At 38.1% G+C, this 17,787-nt stretch overlaps 3 protein-coding genes across 4 annotated transcripts in view; 2 read left to right on the top strand and 1 right to left on the bottom strand.

The window, feature by feature from the left end:
• LOC135470161 (emerin homolog 1-like) overlaps positions 1–17,787 on the top strand; it is a 238,355-nt gene that overhangs the window by 192,119 nt on the left and 28,449 nt on the right. The window lies entirely within an intron of this gene.
• Positions 494–7,657, top strand: LOC135470236 (uncharacterized). The gene is made up of 9 exons (XM_064749057.1): positions 494–736; positions 1,021–1,138; positions 1,445–1,545; positions 2,988–3,129; positions 3,634–3,728; positions 4,452–4,557; positions 4,762–4,846; positions 5,567–5,765; positions 7,243–7,657. Exons 1-9 carry the CDS (start codon positions 608–610, stop codon positions 7,348–7,350), a joined length of 1,083 nt encoding a protein of 360 aa, XP_064605127.1. The 5' UTR covers positions 494–607; the 3' UTR covers positions 7,351–7,657.
• Positions 8,632–15,211, bottom strand: LOC135470975 (phytanoyl-CoA dioxygenase domain-containing protein 1-like). Its single transcript, XM_064750024.1, has 9 exons — positions 15,059–15,211; positions 13,881–13,998; positions 13,248–13,351; positions 12,530–12,671; positions 12,128–12,222; positions 11,174–11,279; positions 10,902–10,986; positions 10,490–10,688; positions 8,632–9,619 (listed from the first exon to the last, which is right to left on the bottom strand). The coding sequence occupies exons 1-9, from the start codon at positions 15,209–15,211 to the stop codon at positions 9,500–9,502; spliced, it is 1,122 nt and encodes a 373-aa protein (XP_064606094.1). The 3' UTR covers positions 8,632–9,499.

Here is a 17,787-nt window from a genome sequence, read left to right on the forward strand (position 1 = left end):
TTTTGTGATACTGCATAATGATTATCAAGTTTTCAACATATATGAATTATTGTTCATAAAAAGAGATTAAGGGGTTAAACACAGCTAATTTATTTATTTATTTATTTGATTGGTGTTTTACGCCGTACTCAAGAATATTTCACTTATACGACGGCGGCCAGCATTATGGTGAGAGGAAACCGGGCAGAGCCCGGTGGAAACCCTCGATCATCCGCAGGTTGCTGGCAGACCTTCCTACGTACGGCCGGAGAGGAAGCCAGCATGAGCTGGACTTGAATTCACAGCGACCGCACTGGTGAGAGGCTCCTGGGTCATTACGCTGCGCTAGCGCGCTAATCAACTGAGCCACAGGCCCCTCTAATTCATAGAATATTAGTACCTAAGTTTACATGAGTGTTTTGCCGCATATGTGACCTGGATATTGCGTGACCTTGAACTTTGGTTAAGTGATAAAGGTGATGTGTTTTGTGATAGGCCTGCCACGCGATATTATCGCGCTGGCGTTAACACTGAGTTACGTAGGTGCATGACACACGTGCGCGTACATACACACGCACAAATCTCTATATCCCAGCGGTTTACATCGGTGGTGAATGAGGGCTGAACCATGAGTCGGTGGCCGGGCGAGACTGATTTAACATACCCGGAAGTATTCAGCTGTATCCCAGCTCATGCCAAGTATGGGGGTAAACCTGGACAGCTCTCAGATGCTCAGACAGCTCAGTATTACAAAGAGGTGAGACACATAGTAGTAGACTAACTACGTAGGCCTACTTATTGGGTTAATTCGGTGGTCGGTGAAAATCTTTTATCATAGACCTGGTGTACGTAAGACATATATATATACACTCAACAAAAATCATATATATATATATATATATATATATATATATATATATATATATATATATATATATTTTTTTTTTTTTTTCTTTAATTTTTATTTTTTTTTTATTTCTGTTTCACACCTGTAAACTTGATACTACACCTTCATGTAACATACATATATTCCTTCGACAGGGTTTTCTAGTTGTCAAGGAATTCTTCAGGAAAGAGGAATTGGATCCAGCTAGAGAAGCTATTAACCAACTTGTCGATGAATTGGCCCAGAAGCTATTCGAAGCAGGAAAAATCAAAGGTGTTATATTTAGATGAATCGTAATTAAGAGTTTGGTTAAGTTTGACTTTGAACATGGAATAATCAATAATATGTTGTATCTTAATCAATATTCAATGATATGTTATATCTTATACGGGTATATATTTGTTTACCATATCTGTTGAATCTACAAATATAACCACTACATCTTACATGTACGCTCTACAAATTTTGAGGAAGTTACGTACGAACACCAGTACGAAATAAAACACCAGTTAAATACATAAATGAATAAATGAACCCCAGTTTCTCGATTAACAGTATAATATTGTTACCTTCCTCCAGACCTGTATGAGAGTGAGGGATATTTTACTCGCCTGATTAAAATCGAAGAGGACTTCCCTGGGGCGAATATAATACTTCACAAAACCGAAAAACTTCCACAGGTAATTCGTGTCACCCAAGAGGAATATTTGTGTAAGGTTTTTGTAAGTGTAAACTGGACTTTTGTATGTTATCTTTGACGACCAAGCGGGAATGGTGTTTGCTGTTCTGAGATAACTTTTTAGTTTGTGTTGTGTTTCCACGGACATGCCTTTTGCGATAACAAGTTCTTAAATCCTCCAGGGAGTGGAAACACGTTCCACTGACTCTTTGCGACTCTTTAACACACGCTTTAACCTCTAAAGAAAAAGTAGGCATCACTAAATATACCTCTTGAACTATGCATAAATGTACTTTCATTTACTTTTTTTTAGATTTTTGCGAAGAATCTTAAAGGCGTTCAAACAAATGAATTCTAAGGTGGGCTTTATGTACCATACTATCAGAGTTTAGGAACTCTGACGTCACATGAAGTTTTATCAACTCTAATTACGACACTGAATGTTGGAATAACTCTTTTTACCCATGAGTAAAAGATTACTGATAAAAGATTAGCCAAAACTCATTCATTCTGGTGAACATCAGGAAAAAAAAGGTGATCTGAGTTCCTAGATCCTGTCAGTATGGCTCATAAAGACCACCTTAGTATTCAAATATCTGAATGCCTTTCAACACTCTTAAAAAAATCTGACAAAATAAATGAAAGTATTTTTACGCATAATTTTCAGTTATCTGTATGATGAACCTTACTTCACATTTTAGCTTTCTTTTACTTTAACGCAAAGCGAATGGAAAACGTCCTATTTTAACGCAATGCACCAGGATTTATGGATGAGGAGGATTAACGCATGGGCCGTGGAAACACTGCAACAACAAGTAATTGCGAAGAACACAAACGCAATAGCATGTCCGTAGAAACCCAGCGTTATAAGCCAAAAGAGCTAGTTCAGCCCAAAGGTCACATGACCAGCTCTCACAGGAGTGGTCTAAGGGCTGGTCCATCCTTTTGCATCAAAACAGACATTCGTATACCAGCTGTCAACCATAATGAACGTTCCTAACTATTTTTATTAATTGAACTACGTCTATACTCCGTGAAAATTTTTTAGTCAGTTGTCTCAAATATTTCTCTTTAGTGTAGACCACAAACTTGGTGTAATTCAATATACAGCTGAGTTCGTTAAGCTGTGTACATCGTAATCGCTCAGATACACAATGATTTTAATTAAGAACTGCTCACTATGCAGGGTAAGAAACTGAAAAGGTACCCGTGGGATACTTGGCTCTGACACTGCACGAACAAGAAAGACTTTTCTTCAAACAGTCAACAAGCATATTTTTCTCCTAGACTACAGTTATTTCCATATGCATGCAGACTCTGTAGGTAAGGAAAAACAACAATGCAACACAATGGAATTGGGGTTATGCATGAATATTTACACATTTATACCGACAAACATCATAGACCTGGTATGTGTTTCTGAACGTGGCACTTTAATTTCAGGCATTTAGAAATTTGTGGTCCAATGAGAGATTGTTGAACGTGGTCGAACAGTTTGTTGGACCCGACATTGGAGGACACCCCGTGTGGAATTTGAGGACAAAAACTCCCAATAATGAAGCCACCACCGTGCCCTGGCATCAAGGTTGGTGCACTGGTTCAAAACCAGCGGCACAAATTTTATAATAGAAAAAAGGCTTGGGGAGGAATAAGATTAATGTTTGATGTAAGAGTTCAACAGGTCTAACGATCTTATCAAGAGGTTCACTGTTTTCCTGAACGAGGTCTGTCATAAAAGTTGAAATAACTTAACTCTTTCACCAGTGGGTTCAAAGTTATCGTGAATAGCGTATGTTATAAGAGTTGAACCATCTTGGGTCCACAGTTCTGTCGAATGTGGTTTGGCTCAGTAGATGTCTAAAAGTGTTAAATAGCTCTGCTAGCGTTGTCTTGGAGGTTATTCAGAGCAGATTAGCAAACGCTCCAAGACTTAATGTGACTCTAATTCAAATAATATAGGATTCAGTTTTTTTTCTTCAAATTATATCTTCAATGTATTTTTGATTGGTAAGGATCTTTATTAAGATACCCATGCTTTGGCGCATGTGTACTGTAGATGTTGTTAGTAATTACATAAGGCATTGCACAGATTCAGCATACATGGCCAAAGACTCGTATGGCAAACACATTTTAACGGCCTGGATACCGTTGGTTGACGCAAACGAAGTGAACGGCTGTATGCAGGTGAGACGTTTACTGTTGATATATATAATACCTCATCAAATACTTGGAATTACGTTTGATATTTACAATGTTTCTAAAAGAATCAAATATTTCATGGACATCATATTCTGGTCTTTAATTTGGGATTTTAGCGCAACTGTTAGTATGCCAGCTAACATCATGGGTAGCAATATGAATCATCTTTCTAAGCTCATATTTTGGTAGTATTAAATAGGTTCTACCGCAGGTCTTTGGTAAAAAAATATATCAGCGTAAATACAATGCTGGCGGCCGGTTTCATGAAGCTTACTTAGTGTTAAGTTGCCCTTAGCTAAGTTCACTTTGTATCTCTAAAACCTGCGTCGCAATGATAGTTAAGGGCTTACTTATTTAAGTGAGGTTCATGAAACCGGCATCAGTTTTTCTATTATTTTAGAATTGCTCAAATAAGTACCTTTCACAACGTATCTGCATCATTTGTGAACGTGTTACCAACCAAAAATGTGTAATGAAGTCCATAAAACTTATAATGCGGTTCGCATTAAATAATCCAATTATCACCGGTATACCCTTTTCAAAGAACAAAATTTTAATCCTCCTTCATTACTGGGTTATTTACACCTTCAAATTCCTTTATAGTACATATAATTACCCAGTACAGAAGGACCAGTGTTACTATGAACGGATTACATGTATTTCCATGTTCAGTTGTTTTACGTGTACTTGTACTGTTGAATATGATAGATGCTGAGAGCAGGACACAAACTTGGGAAAGTCGCGCGACACCAGTGTTGCGTAGGGCCTACGTGGTACGTTGAAACGACAAAGGAAGAGATGGAACGCAGTCTAGGTAAACCAGAGTTCTGAAATTATCCAGAATATCAGCCCTTGACTTTTCAACTTCATTACCAACGTTGCTAAAATTACCTTCCCTAAATGCATGCTCTTTAAAGTTTTGGATTAAAATTCGCAAAGGGTGAAAGTGGTTGAATTTGGGAAAAGTTTGAAGGTATAAAAAAATCTAAACAGAATGTTTAATGTCTTTCAATTTCAGGTGTAAATGTTGAGGAAGATATTGTCACATGTCCAATTCCATATGGAGGAATGTTGTTGTTTAACAACATTACGCCTCACAGAAGGTATTAAAATACAAACACACATATTTACATGTGTATGCTATTATATAAGTGGGCTGAAAGGATCTTGCCATAAACCACTGCTCCAATCTGTGTACGTTTTAAATATTATATACGTTATTTCACGACGCCACGTGCTTACAGCAGGTTGATTCCCATGTCCTCATATGCTATTAAAAAGTAGGCCATGTTCTATATAAATGATCCTTAGCTCTAAATATTCATTGCCTTTAACTACATAAACAGTTTATAACAATGGTATAACGTCTGTTGAAGAAAATGATGAAAGGGCATGTTTTGCTCATGATATAATTAATCAAATATATGGCAACTAAATGATAAGTTTGAATGCACATTTCGATGAGGACGCCTACTGGATTGACGTGCATGTGACGTATATTCGGTAGTTACGCGTTTAGGCGAATATCATGACACGTATTTCGAGAAATACATCAACACGAACAGGAATACGCTCTATCCCTTATTTGTAGTATATGCACAGAACTACCAAATCGAAGACAGTATGTAGTGCAACAGTATACTGACACCACAATTAGGAAAGTACCAACGTATACTAGGGAATGTACTTGCGTCCACTTGTCATGCTTTTTATCTTACTTTACTTAACTAAACCTATATAATTTCTCTGTATTTGCATGTTTGTGTTACAATACGAGTAGGTTAGACCTTTTTTCATCTTCTTTTCGCACGTGGTATATATAGTCTTCAGAATTCCTCAAATGGTGTACGCTGGAGCATGGACTTGCGCTGGTATAATCCTTATCAGGGCGAAGGCTTCTGGGGCCTTAAGAAAGGCGTAGTCATGCGCCTGAAGGACAAGCCTGGCCTCAAGATAGACTGGGAACCTTTTGAGGCCGAGAACAGGAACGCTCTGCAGGCAACGACTATCAGTTCCGAAAAGGTATAGGTCTATTGTTTTTCATGGGTCTTAAAGAGCTACTTTGGTGTCAAAACATCTGTGTCATAAAAGCAAGTCTGAATTGATTTCCTAAAGTGTGAAAATATTGCAGTGAATTAAAACCGATATTATACGTTTCGTCAGAGTGTATGGAAACAAAATATTTCTGTCCCTTCCACTTTAGGTGATGTGACGTCACCCACGAACACATGACGTCATCAATCTCTAACGTATATCCCAGCATAAATGCCTTACTTAACGTCACATCTGCCTGATTCGACGTCATACAGGGAATATTATCACGTCACTTTAGGAAAATTTTACGGACTCAGCCGAAGATTTTGTTTTTCAAGAAATCTTCAGTTATATCGGTTAAATAGTTTTATTCATCAAAATCCTATTGAAACATAGTGTTAGGCTTACTCCGTAGGATTTCTTTCATATCATTGTAATATTTCTACACAATTTGTATTCTGACCAGATTGGCACTTTAATCGCCATTGTCTTCTCGTAAATCTCAAGCACCACTGAATGGCGAGTCATTTCTGATTTGTCAGAATATAACAACTAGGGTTTCTCATAACACATGGGTTGTTTGGGTGGATTTCAGTGCATCGTGAAGCATCATTTTTGATAAACGCCTCGTGATGTGAATAAAGATGTTGAAATCTTTAGTTGTTATATCCTTTTAGTAGTTGTCACAAGGCGGTAGCCATCTCCTGATGATTCGTTCCTTGCACCCATGCACACTACGCCAACTATATGTACGTTCCAGTGTATGTGACTACATATCTTTCATTTTGCGTATGCATATACAGGAAAAATGTGGTTGGTGATCAGCTGTGTTAATCAGCTTAATGGGTTCATCATTGTTTAAAGAACAGGAATACAGTACACATGGGTGAAGCAAGGATTTATTACCCACTGTGTCTTGATGTTCTTGTTCCTGAGCCATTACATGTATTCACACATTGTCTGGTATGCTTACAGCCTGTACTGTACCACATGGTTAACCGTTCAGTATTTCTGGCTCGCTGGGACAATCAGGGACCGATTCCACAAAGCCGCTTCTGACTTAAGCCAAAATTTATAGTATTTCCAAAACACCCAGTTTTTGGTACTGAATGTTGAAATTTGGATGCATTTGGCTTAAGATAACACTGATAATGGGGACAAAATTTTATTTTATGAAACGGAAAAATATGGTTTATGATCGTATTTCAAATTTTGACTGAAGTCAGAAATGTCTTGGTGGAATCGGTCTCTGGTCCTTGACCGGTTAAGTCGTGTGTTCGAATCCAGCTTTCTACAAATATTCTAAATCAATAGTTTTGCCAGGTATCTGGAGAAGGTCGCTAGTTTACCCCGGGCATTCCGGGTTTCCTCCACCTAAAAAGCTGACCGCCGGCATATAACTGAGAATTATTCAGCACCACGTTAACACTCATGAAATAATCACTGTTTCTTTCGTTGTGTTCAGCTTGATGAATTCGACACAACAGTACCTGGCCCATGGATGAAACAGTGGGAGATAGTCAATCACAACAGGCACACCGCAGCCATGATGATGGAACAGTCGGCGGTATGATGAGAAACCCACTTCAAAAGCCAAGGAACGGCGCAATGTATCCTATGTAGGAGAGCACAGTCAATGTGCATCATGTAAGGGGTGATCATTTTCTTGCAGCAGTGGATGAGTACAAGCAACAATCCTAGGAGCTTTTGACATACATTTTGGTAATAAATCCCCAATTTATGCAAACAAACATATATTTGGAAAGCGCGGTGTGAAAACTGCATCACGTTATCACAAGCTAGTCACAAGTCTAGCTTGGAAAGACGACTTGATTGTTTTACCATAATAAAAAGAAATTGCATGAAATTAAAAGGTGTTCGAATTTACTGTTTGTAATCGTTTGCTAAAGATTTAGTTCTTTTTCACTGGCTTTTTTTTTTTTGCTGCATTCTCAAAATATTCGAGTTTGTGGATGACGAACGTGCACCAGCATAAGTTAGTAGGATAACTCATGTCTGAAAAATGCTGTTAACCCAGCGGGAAGAGGTGGGGAACTGTGGTCTGGTCGGGATTGTGGTCTGAACTCTTTCAGAGTACTCTCAGCCACGTTTGCTGTAAAACGTGTTGATAAATGTGGAGCATCTGTCTGCATGCGAGTCTCGGGTAGTAGTTTTATTTATTTATTTATTTATTTGATTGGTGTTTTACTCTGTATACAAGAATATTTCATTTACACGACGGCGACCAGCATTATGGTGGGAGGAAACCGCGATACCCACGACCATCTGCAGTTTGCTGACAGGCCTTCCCGCGTAAGGCCGGCGAGGAAGCCAGCATGGGCTGGACTTGAACTCACGGCCACTACACTGGTGAGAGGCTCATGGGTCATTGCGCCGCACTGGTGTTCTAACCACCTCGGCCACACAGGCCCACCTATGGTAGTAGTTCTATTGACATATAACTAAGTCGCAGGTTTCAAGATACCGATTATAACAAACAACAAGGTGAAATTTCCGTTCGATGATCATGTCCATTCTCTCTTCTAGCAGTTCAGTAAAAAGTAAATCCGGGTATAATATGCATGGCGATAATCCAGAAATAAAGGCCTGTGCTTTTCCACTAAACTCATCCAGTTATCTGTAATTAGACCATACCTCATGCTTACTTACACATTACTACCTTTATAATCATGTCTAAGCTTACATGAACACAACTACAGTTTCAGAGAAATAACACGTTAAGCTTCTTTGTGATACATGCTCGCTATATAAATATTGGATTTGATGACCTTTTCGTGCGCAATGGTGAAGACGGCATGACTACTACATTTTCTCTTTCAGCCACAAATCATGATCACAAAGGCATAAAAGGTTTATTCTAATCAAAATCACAATGTCCTAATTTTTAATCTTCCAATAGATGTTTATAGACAATAGCTGCTCAAAGAACTTTCCAAGACTCCAAGTTAGGCAGCGTTTGTCTGGCTTGGTTAGGTAGCCTGCTTTTCATTTAGTTCTAGGAAAAGGTTCCGAACTGAAAGGATTTCACGGAATAGTTTTCAATATTCTATCTGAATGGAAGACGGGTGAACTAATCCGTGAATTGATATTGAAGCAAAGGTAAAAATATTCTTTGTTACTGCAAAAGGAATACAACAATTCATCATTATATACAATCGTACGCGTATGAATAATTGATCACATTCAAGTACAAGATTTTCTCTCTCTCTCTCTCTATATATAGGGTACTTTTAGCTTGTTTATACCATTTTTTATCTTCGTTCACCATAACACATAATTAAGATTCTCTAATGCCCTGACATATATACATCCTCTGGAAAATTTGGATGCATTATAACACAAAATAAGCTTCATAACAGTAATCCGGGAAAAGATTATTAAATGAATCATTGCTTATACATTAAATGAATCATTGCTTATACATTAAAAGAATCATTGCTTATACATTACTGCTTGATATAAGGTAAATTCAAGTAATCACAAACGTCCACATAAAACATCCTCCAATTTCATTGGGCAATATTAGAGTTTTGACAATAAATACATTCTTTAAGAATTAAATATTCACATCAACAATATCTCTTAAAATCCAGAAACATAAATATCAGTCCGAAGATTTCATTACAATGATTTCTAAACGGCTTTTAAGGACAGCCGTGTTGGACGTCTCGTTTGACTTTGGTCACGAGTGTCAAGGGAAGTCAGCCCCTAAGCTGCCAAAAAGCTGGGTCATCTCTGACAGCCGCAGTATGTCTATTGTGGTGCACTATTTCCCATTGCTTCATCCAGGGACCATGAAGAGTCGTGTCAAATTCATCCTCCTGAAACAGAAATACGAGTCAAATGAAGCGAACGGCTTTATACACTTTGGAGTTGCTCCTACTCTCCATAACTTTCTGTCAGAGTTCACTGCATGCATACTCGTTTCCGGTTTCGGATTTCCGAGTCAACTTTTTATGAGTGGAAACAACCGTATATACGCTAGAAAACGTACACCTGCATATAATACATTTTATCAAACCAATAATGGGATCTTGTACAATATGTCATTTTAGCCGATCTCTGAGAACGACCAGTAGGCAGTAGGCCACAACTTGTCCTTCCAGAAGAATCAAACACAGGCTGAGATTGCAGATGGTCAACTCATTTAATTTTATCACTTTAACTGGTCCTTACATTTCCAAATGTAGGTTTTAATTTGTGACAGGTGCATTGCTATTACCATTGCGGGTGTAAGGAGTTATAATAGATACATGAAGTCCAGAAAACGACAAGAAATGAAACAAATTTGAAAAAAATCTGGCAACCTTCACTGGCTTGGGTAATAAATGTGAATACACCCATTCTGGATTGTCTAGGGGAAGCTATGCAACAAGTTCCAATTTAACATCATGAAACGTTTTGGAAAGACAATCTGGAAAACGGTCAATGTCCTAAAACTAGACAAAATTACCATAATTATAAGAAGAGAATAGACGAATAATTGAACAAGGTTTGTTCAGCACTATAAACCAAGGAAGACACGACTTTGCATAAGAATGAGAACTAATTTCAACCAATTTGTGTGACTGAAGTCAGGAGGTTTGACAGGTATATCTGGCGTAGGGCAGAGAATTTCATTTCGGTTTCTTCCATATATAAACGTGTAAGTAAACTCCAGTCATGCAATGAAATTTTATCAAATCACTCACCATTATGGCATTCACATATTGCTCCTGCAGTGTAGTCCTGTCTATCTCGTTGAATGTATCCCAATCAATGTGGACGCTGGGATTTGTGCTTGACCTCATTTCCACCCCCTTTTTGAGGCCCCAGAGCCCGAAGGATGACCCCGGTTTTTGCCATCGTAAGTCAACGCTCCATCGTATGTCGCTCGAGAAATTCACTGTGCTTAAAGAGGTAATCATAGGGCCGAATTACAACATTTGAAAATCCGATGCAAATTTTAAGGAAAAAATGGATTAAAATTTCAAAGGAAAATGTTATCCAGCATTTTTACCGCCTTTTTGAGAATAAGATTTTCCCTGCTGGTTAATTTATCACTGTTCATCTTTTAATGAAACTGATTTAAGTTATTTAATTTTAACCAGCCATGTACCTTACCTGCCATGTGGTACGATGTTGTTGAACAAGACAAAGCCGCCGTATTTTACAGGAGCTGCAACCACGTCCCGGGCCATATCCACTCCTGAAACCAACAAGGAAATTAAACTGTATATGATAGTCATTTTACCAGGTATTTTACTTATGCTTGTTTCTGCAAGTCAGTTACAGTTTTGAATGGCATTTTGAAATAATCATACTCTCGTCCATTTATGAATGAAAACGTGTTTTTGTAAATTTCAGCACGTTCCAATCCGTTCACATTAACGCACCTAACTTCCTTTCCATCTCGTCTTTCTCCAGCCTGACATAAAATGTATCCCCGTGACAGCACTGGTGCTTAGCAACTTTTCCACTCCTGTGCCCTCCTTTTACAAACTAAAAATAAAACATACATGTACTGGTTGTATTAACAGATAGCTATATGCACGAGCTGAAGATTGTCTACACACACAAAAAATCACTTGTGTTGTATGAACACTAACTTGTGTTCTCGCCAACAAAAATCTTGTGTCATATTTGAACAATTCTATTTTGTATTGAATTAACACAAGATCTAGTGATGAAAGAATAGTGAAGTTTAATGTTATACACATTACTTGTTGCAAAATGTGCAAGTTTTTTTTACATTGCATAAATTACCTCATTTTGGTTCAACAATAGTTTGTGTTTTATTATTTGCAACACAAATAGGGTAGTTCAAATTTATTCAATACTTGTTTGAATGAGGACAACACCAGTTGATGTGATTGGTTTCAATACAAATGTTTTTGGTGTGCAGGAATTTTCCTCTAACGCTTTCTATTCAATGAATTCTCTCATAAGTGTTTATTTATTTATCTATTTATTTTTTAAATTTATTTTTGATTGCTGTTTAACATCGTACTCAGAAATTCTTTGCCTATAGGATGGCAGCTAGTTTATTGAGTTGAGGAATCCATTATGGCCGGATTAAAACCTCCTACCTTTGGCAGGTTAATAATATACTTTCCTACATGTGACTTACGAATATGCACACAGCATTGGTGGAGGATAAGTGGTCCTCAACGGACGTTAGACTCCGAAACAACGTGGTCAACTATGCCCTAGAGAAAGGTAGAGTGGAAGGGCATAAACATATATATGTATGTATGTGCCTAAAGCCTGACAGAGAAACCTGTAATCCATTCGATCACCGGATCAGTGCCTTTTACACATTTTGCGAAAGGTGACTGAGAAGACTTAACCTTCAGACAACCATTTTCTTCAGTAGCATCTAGGAATGGAATCCAGGCGGACAGCACGAACTGACTATATGACTCATTGTCCATGTAAGCGGCGTCTGAAAACAAAGCCGTTTATATTGTGTATAGCAAATTGGGCCATGTGTAAATGTGACAGTTGCCTATTTGTACTAAAATTATTGAATCATTAACATGGTCAGAAGATGTAGCGTGGGTCCAAGGAAAATCCAGTACCTGTACCAATTTCACAGACAGTGTTTACCCACAGGAAGAATCATTTGTTTTCACTATTGCCTGAATTTGCAGATGGAAAGCTGTAAATGTGTTCAGTGTCTGTCGTAGAAAATTGAGTGATGGTGAGTGTTGTAGTTGTCAGCAGCATAGAGACACAGAAATGTGCTGTACCTTGGTGCCAAGGAACCGTAGTGACTTCATCTCGGGGAACTTTTGGTCTCAGGTTCCACACCGGATTCCCCCACACTTCAGGTCCCAAAATCTGCTCGGCTAAGTTCAACAACCGCTCATTGGCCCACAAACTTTGCAAACTCTGTGATATCAAAGTTAACATCATCTTTATTTTTTCTATAAAAATACAATTTGGATGAAAATCTTTCCAATTTTTGAACCTGGTTAAATTGTTTCAATCTTATTGACTCATAAAATTGAAGACAGAAAACAAAATTAAAACTCCAATACAATGCGAAATTTATAGCTTATTAAAAGCTTATGATTTACAATTTATAAACGTTGTTAGGTCTTAAAAGACTTTTCTTAAAACAGCGCTTAGATGTTCCTGATATTAAATTACGTGGTTCAAAAATAAGTGCTTTAATCACATTTAAAATGTTGATTTTGGCTTTGTGCATCTGGCTTCTTGCCTTTTTCTTTTAAATATCGTTATAAATCTCCAGACTCTATACGGTTGTGAAAATATATATATATATTTTGTATGCTTTTGAGTTTCCATTCATGTATAAAGTTTTCCTACTCTTAGTGTTAGTGTTTCTTGTTTAACGAAGTCTTTATGCACATGTGTACACCTTTTCAGAAAGCATGATTAAAAATTTAGCTGTTGAAAGCATGTGTATTTTCCAATCGGGAGAATTACCACGTGATACCTTACCTTAGGCACCTGTTGGGCCCTTTTAAGGAGGACAATATTTGCACCTGGATAGTCTTGATCAATCCTTGTTAGCCTTTTGAAAGTCCCGAAATCCTTGTAAAGGTCTGGCAAGAAGGAAAGTCAGGTTCTGTTTACACATGCCAGAAAGACATGACTATGGGTAGATAATTAAAAGCTGTAGACACAATATACGTCCTTACATTGTAGGTGCATGGGTTCGCAATCTGTGTGTGGATTAACTATACTATGATAAAACACCAGTCTTGGACACAGCCTTCTGAGAATAGCTTATAGGTTTATATATGTAATGGTTGAAGGATATCACTACGTAAGTCACACCAAGATTCGAACTCACGTCTCAGAAGCTGAAGTCCAGCGTTATACCAACTGAGCTAAAGGAAAGTTACATTCCTCCCCACTTTAATCCTTTCCCTCTCCCAAGACACATCCTCGTTTAAAGGCCCGGTACGTTCGTACTTTTGTTGGTGTTGATTTTGTTGATGCGTATACCGTCATTTCCATATATATATATATATATATATATATATATATATATATATATATATATATATATATATAGTAGAAAGCAAAGGTTTCATACAGCTTCTGTATGCATATAAAATATACACTTACCTTTAATTTTACCTGCTTTGAACAACTGTTCGGCAAGGTCATCCACAAGGTCATCTATCCAATCCTTAACGGGTTCAAGTTCTGACTTGTCAAAGTAATCGTCGATTATAAGATAACCCTAGAAAAAGGTTTATAATCACATTCTGCATTATACATGGTTACTCATGGACAAGTTCTCATGCCGATCTTATTCGTAAATCGGAGTTTTTTCTTATGACTGGGTTCCCGAACAGATACCCACTAATATATCTGGTAAGCGTGCCTGTTGTCCATATGAAATGTAATGCAAGACAAATGGCAATTCACTGTGAACTTAATACAATGTTCAGTGTAGCGAGCATTCTCATTTTTAATATACTGCCACATACTAACGCCTTTGTTACAAGTGCATCGATTAAGGTTTGTTTGTTTGATAGGGATTTAAGGTAGATTTCAACATTATTCCCGTCATATCACGACTTGTAGCAGGTTAGGCCCAATGACGACATATCGATAGTGCTGCCTCACTGGAGCACTCTACCGAAGGCACCACACACAACACCCCACACAGTTACATTATACTAACACAAAGCCGACCAGAACTTGACTTAGTCCTCATCAACCTGGGTAAAGCCAAGATTACCGATCTTAGTCTAGTGTATGAATTTATTCGGAATAGAATCCCCTAGGATACTTATATGCTGTACAAGGTGAACGCTCTATCCATTAGGCCACCGCATGAAGCGTGTCTTTTTTATTAACACAGATGTCCTCTCCGACAAGCATGACAACCTAAATAATTTTTTAGAATAAGGCACTTAGTTCCTCGAAGATAAATAGCGCGATACCTTACATTTGACATAAATTGTTTAATTTTCGCGGAATAGTTATTACTTTCTAAAAACCTCACACAATCCAGTTTAAAACAAGATGGCAGAGAGGCAGATTGGGAGGTGTGAGGGGTTGTGGGGGTTGTACGTGGTGGTAAACCTATATTTCCCTCGGAGTAGCGGTATGGCACTAAAACAGTGAAGCGAATAAGTCAAAAGATCAATCTGTACATATATCAGAAATATTGTTCTCAAGCAGTCAAAAAAAAATAGATCCACTATCCGCATGCTTATGGCTTACAGCCAGTTGAGCTATCAGTATTGCAGAATGGACATACCTGTACCAACCTCAGTGACACATATACTCACATCTTGAACGAATTGCTTGATTTGCTCCTGGCTCAACTGCCCGGGTTTTTTAGTTTTCGGGGGAGGAGGGACATGGCAGAATACCTCCGGAAAAGCCTCGTTACTCTCCCCTGGCCAGACTTTGCTATCTTGCTTAGGGTTCGTGATTTCCATGGTGAGTGTCCTAGGACGTCAGGCAAAGTGACTGTTGCAACGCTACGTGGTTAACAGTATTTATTCGACAGAAATCTCCACACTGCTACCAAGCACGACCTACATAGATATATAGAATCAGGGATTGGTTTCAAGCATACTTAGCGTTAAGTTGTCCTTAGGCTAAGTACACTTTATATCTCTACAACGTCAGGGTAGCTAAGAGCTTACTTAGCTTAGTGAGCTTCATGAAACCGGCCCCAGGTGGAGTCGTCTCGGGATCAGATCGTTTACGAAGACGGAAACGGACTCAAAAGGGCTGTGTATTAAGTTATGAGGAATACTGTGGCAAGTATACACCTGATTTCAGATATAACACTATAGTCAAGATAACATCTAAAGTCATAATAATTCGCATTTATGCAGTAATTGTGCTTTTAGAATACATGTATAATACAGGCATGTTCAAAGCACAATGCTGTCGCCGTGAGTTCCAACTCATGCTGGATTCCTCTCCGGCCGTAAGTGGGAAGGTCTTGCAGCAGGCTGCGGATGGCCTTGGCTCTGCCCGGTTTCCTCCCACCATAATGCTGGCGGCCATTGTGAAATATTCTTGAATAAAACACCAATCGAATAAATAAATAAATAAAAACACAATTATTCCATAAATTCGCAGTATGTATACAAAATGTTAAGCTTTTCTTGAAGCAACTACTGTATCATGGATGTTTATGAGGTTGCTGTATAAAAATATACATGCTGGTGTAGAAATACTCCAGTACCAACCGCCGGTCGCGAGCCGCCGAAAGTGGTCGTCTTTAGAAATTTGGCGACTTCTCGCCAAATAATTAATAATTTATAGTGTTGATAAAAATTTCAGATGTCTATAACTTTACGGAAAAAGTGAAAATCACCTCCTGACTAATGTTTATGTAAATTGAAAGACTACTATTCAAAGTATCGTATACCGGCATTAAATATTTTTTAGATTTTTTTTCAACCCAGTAAAAGTTTAGTGAAACTTCTTCTTGTCGCATCTTCATCGCGTCTCCATTATCGACATCAAGGAGATGTCACATTTACTTTAGCTCTCTAACGTCGAAGCTATTTCCCGTATAATAGCCTAAGCAGTACCCTATGGCAGATTATAAAGTTGTGGACTTCGGCGATGAAGGACCAAGTGATAAATAGCTTTCTCGGAAATTGGACATACTAGAAGGATATTTCCTCCACTGCTTGAATTGTTTATACAGTAGGCCTACTATATCATTTATACAGTTTACGAGTAGTCTACAAATCCACAGCCGGGGTATTCCTGGATCAGGTCGTAGCCCCCGAACGGATTTGTTCTGGTACCTGTAATTCTGACCCCTATTAAATATTTATAAAATTACAATATGATTGTTGTACAACGGGATTCATGCTCAGTTCAGACACAAATGGAAATAAATCTAAGCACCACTGAGGCTGATCTGAGCACTCGGCTGTCGCTGGTTTTTATGCTTCATTTTGTAGTGGTGGCTTCAAAGATGAGAGCAGTGCTGACCTAATTATCGCGGACATCAGAGAAAGCACCTCGGCTTAAACACGGCGTTTCGATATTTTTACTGTATTTTATAACAGAAAACAGCCAAAAAATCCCTTGTATGCGAGAAAGTTCAAAGGTGACAAACTTATGCATGTATGACGGATGAACATAAGACACCAGGCTGTACCAGGTTTTTTGGGTGTTACCCCCATAAAAGACCCCTGTAACTTTCGGCTTATACATGGTTTGTCTTTTCCCGAAGGGAAATCTGTAAACAATTGTATTGCTCAACATTTGTAGACTGTTCAATATGAAACTATCGAAGACGCCATTAATTTAATCTATCGCGCGGCAGGCATTGTCTTATGTCAAAACCTGATATTAAAGATGCATTTAGGCTTATTCCCATTCACCCCAATGATTATAAATATCTTGGATTTACCTGGAAAGGCGAATATTACTTGATAGATGCCTACCAATGGGTGCGTCATTTTCATGTAAAATATTTGAGTCTCTCAATCATTGTTTATCATGAACCATGCAAGATCATTTCAAAGTATCGGGGATATCATCTAGTTGATGATTTCTTTTTCGTTGGCCCTGCAAAATCCAAAAAGTGTAGCAAAGGCTTGCACAATTTTATCTCCCTTTGCGATCACATGGGCATCCCAAATAAACATTCAACAACTGTTGAGTTCAAAACAGTTATACAGGTATGGTACTGAAATAGTCTCTGACATCCTGGAGGCTCGGCTGCATGAAGGCATGTTGTTAAATACCTACTACTATGTACATATAAAAATAAAAATTCGATTTCTCTTTCAGAACTGCAATCTCTCTTGGGATGTCTAAATTTCTGTTATTCCGTAATAGTTCCTTGTCTCGCTTTCCTTCTCCGAATGCAAAATCTCACAAAAAAGGTGTTAATAAACCCCATCACCACATTCGTTTAAACAAGGCAGCTAGGGCTGACATCCTGGCATGGTTACAATTCTCAGATCGTTTTAATGGTAAAACACTGTTTTTGTTTTCGGACTGGCTTTCCTCAGATAGTATCAATCTTTACAAT

The sequence above is a fragment of the Liolophura sinensis genome, chromosome 7, assembly GCF_032854445.1.
Source record: "Liolophura sinensis isolate JHLJ2023 chromosome 7, CUHK_Ljap_v2, whole genome shotgun sequence".
Taxonomy (NCBI): Eukaryota; Metazoa; Mollusca; class Polyplacophora; order Chitonida; family Chitonidae; genus Liolophura; species Liolophura sinensis.

What these genes read in the sequence shown, in the direction of transcription:
- LOC135470236 (XM_064749057.1), top strand. Translation starts at nt 608, where the DNA reads ATGAGTCGGTGGCCGGGCGAGACTGATTTAACATACCCGGAAGTATTC. An exon ending in CAGCTCAGTATTACAAAGAG is followed by an intron (nt 737 to 1,020) that starts GTGAGACACATA and finishes TTCCTTCGACAG; the next exon opens with GGTTTTCTAGTTGTCAAGGA. An exon ending in AAACCGAAAAACTTCCACAG is followed by an intron (nt 1,546 to 2,987) that starts GTAATTCGTGTC and finishes CTTTAATTTCAG; the next exon opens with GCATTTAGAAATTTGTGGTC.
- LOC135470975 (XM_064750024.1), bottom strand. Translation starts at nt 15,211, where the DNA reads ATGGAAATCACGAACCCTAAGCAAGATAGCAAAGTCTGGCCAGGGGAG. An exon ending in AAGAAAATGGTTGTCTGAAG is followed by an intron (nt 11,280 to 12,127) that starts GTTAAGTCTTCT and finishes TTTTATTTTTAG; the next exon opens with TTTGTAAAAGGAGGGCACAG. An exon ending in AACATCGTACCACATGGCAG is followed by an intron (nt 10,689 to 10,901) that starts GTAAGGTACATG and finishes TACCTCTTTAAG; the next exon opens with CACAGTGAATTTCTCGAGCG.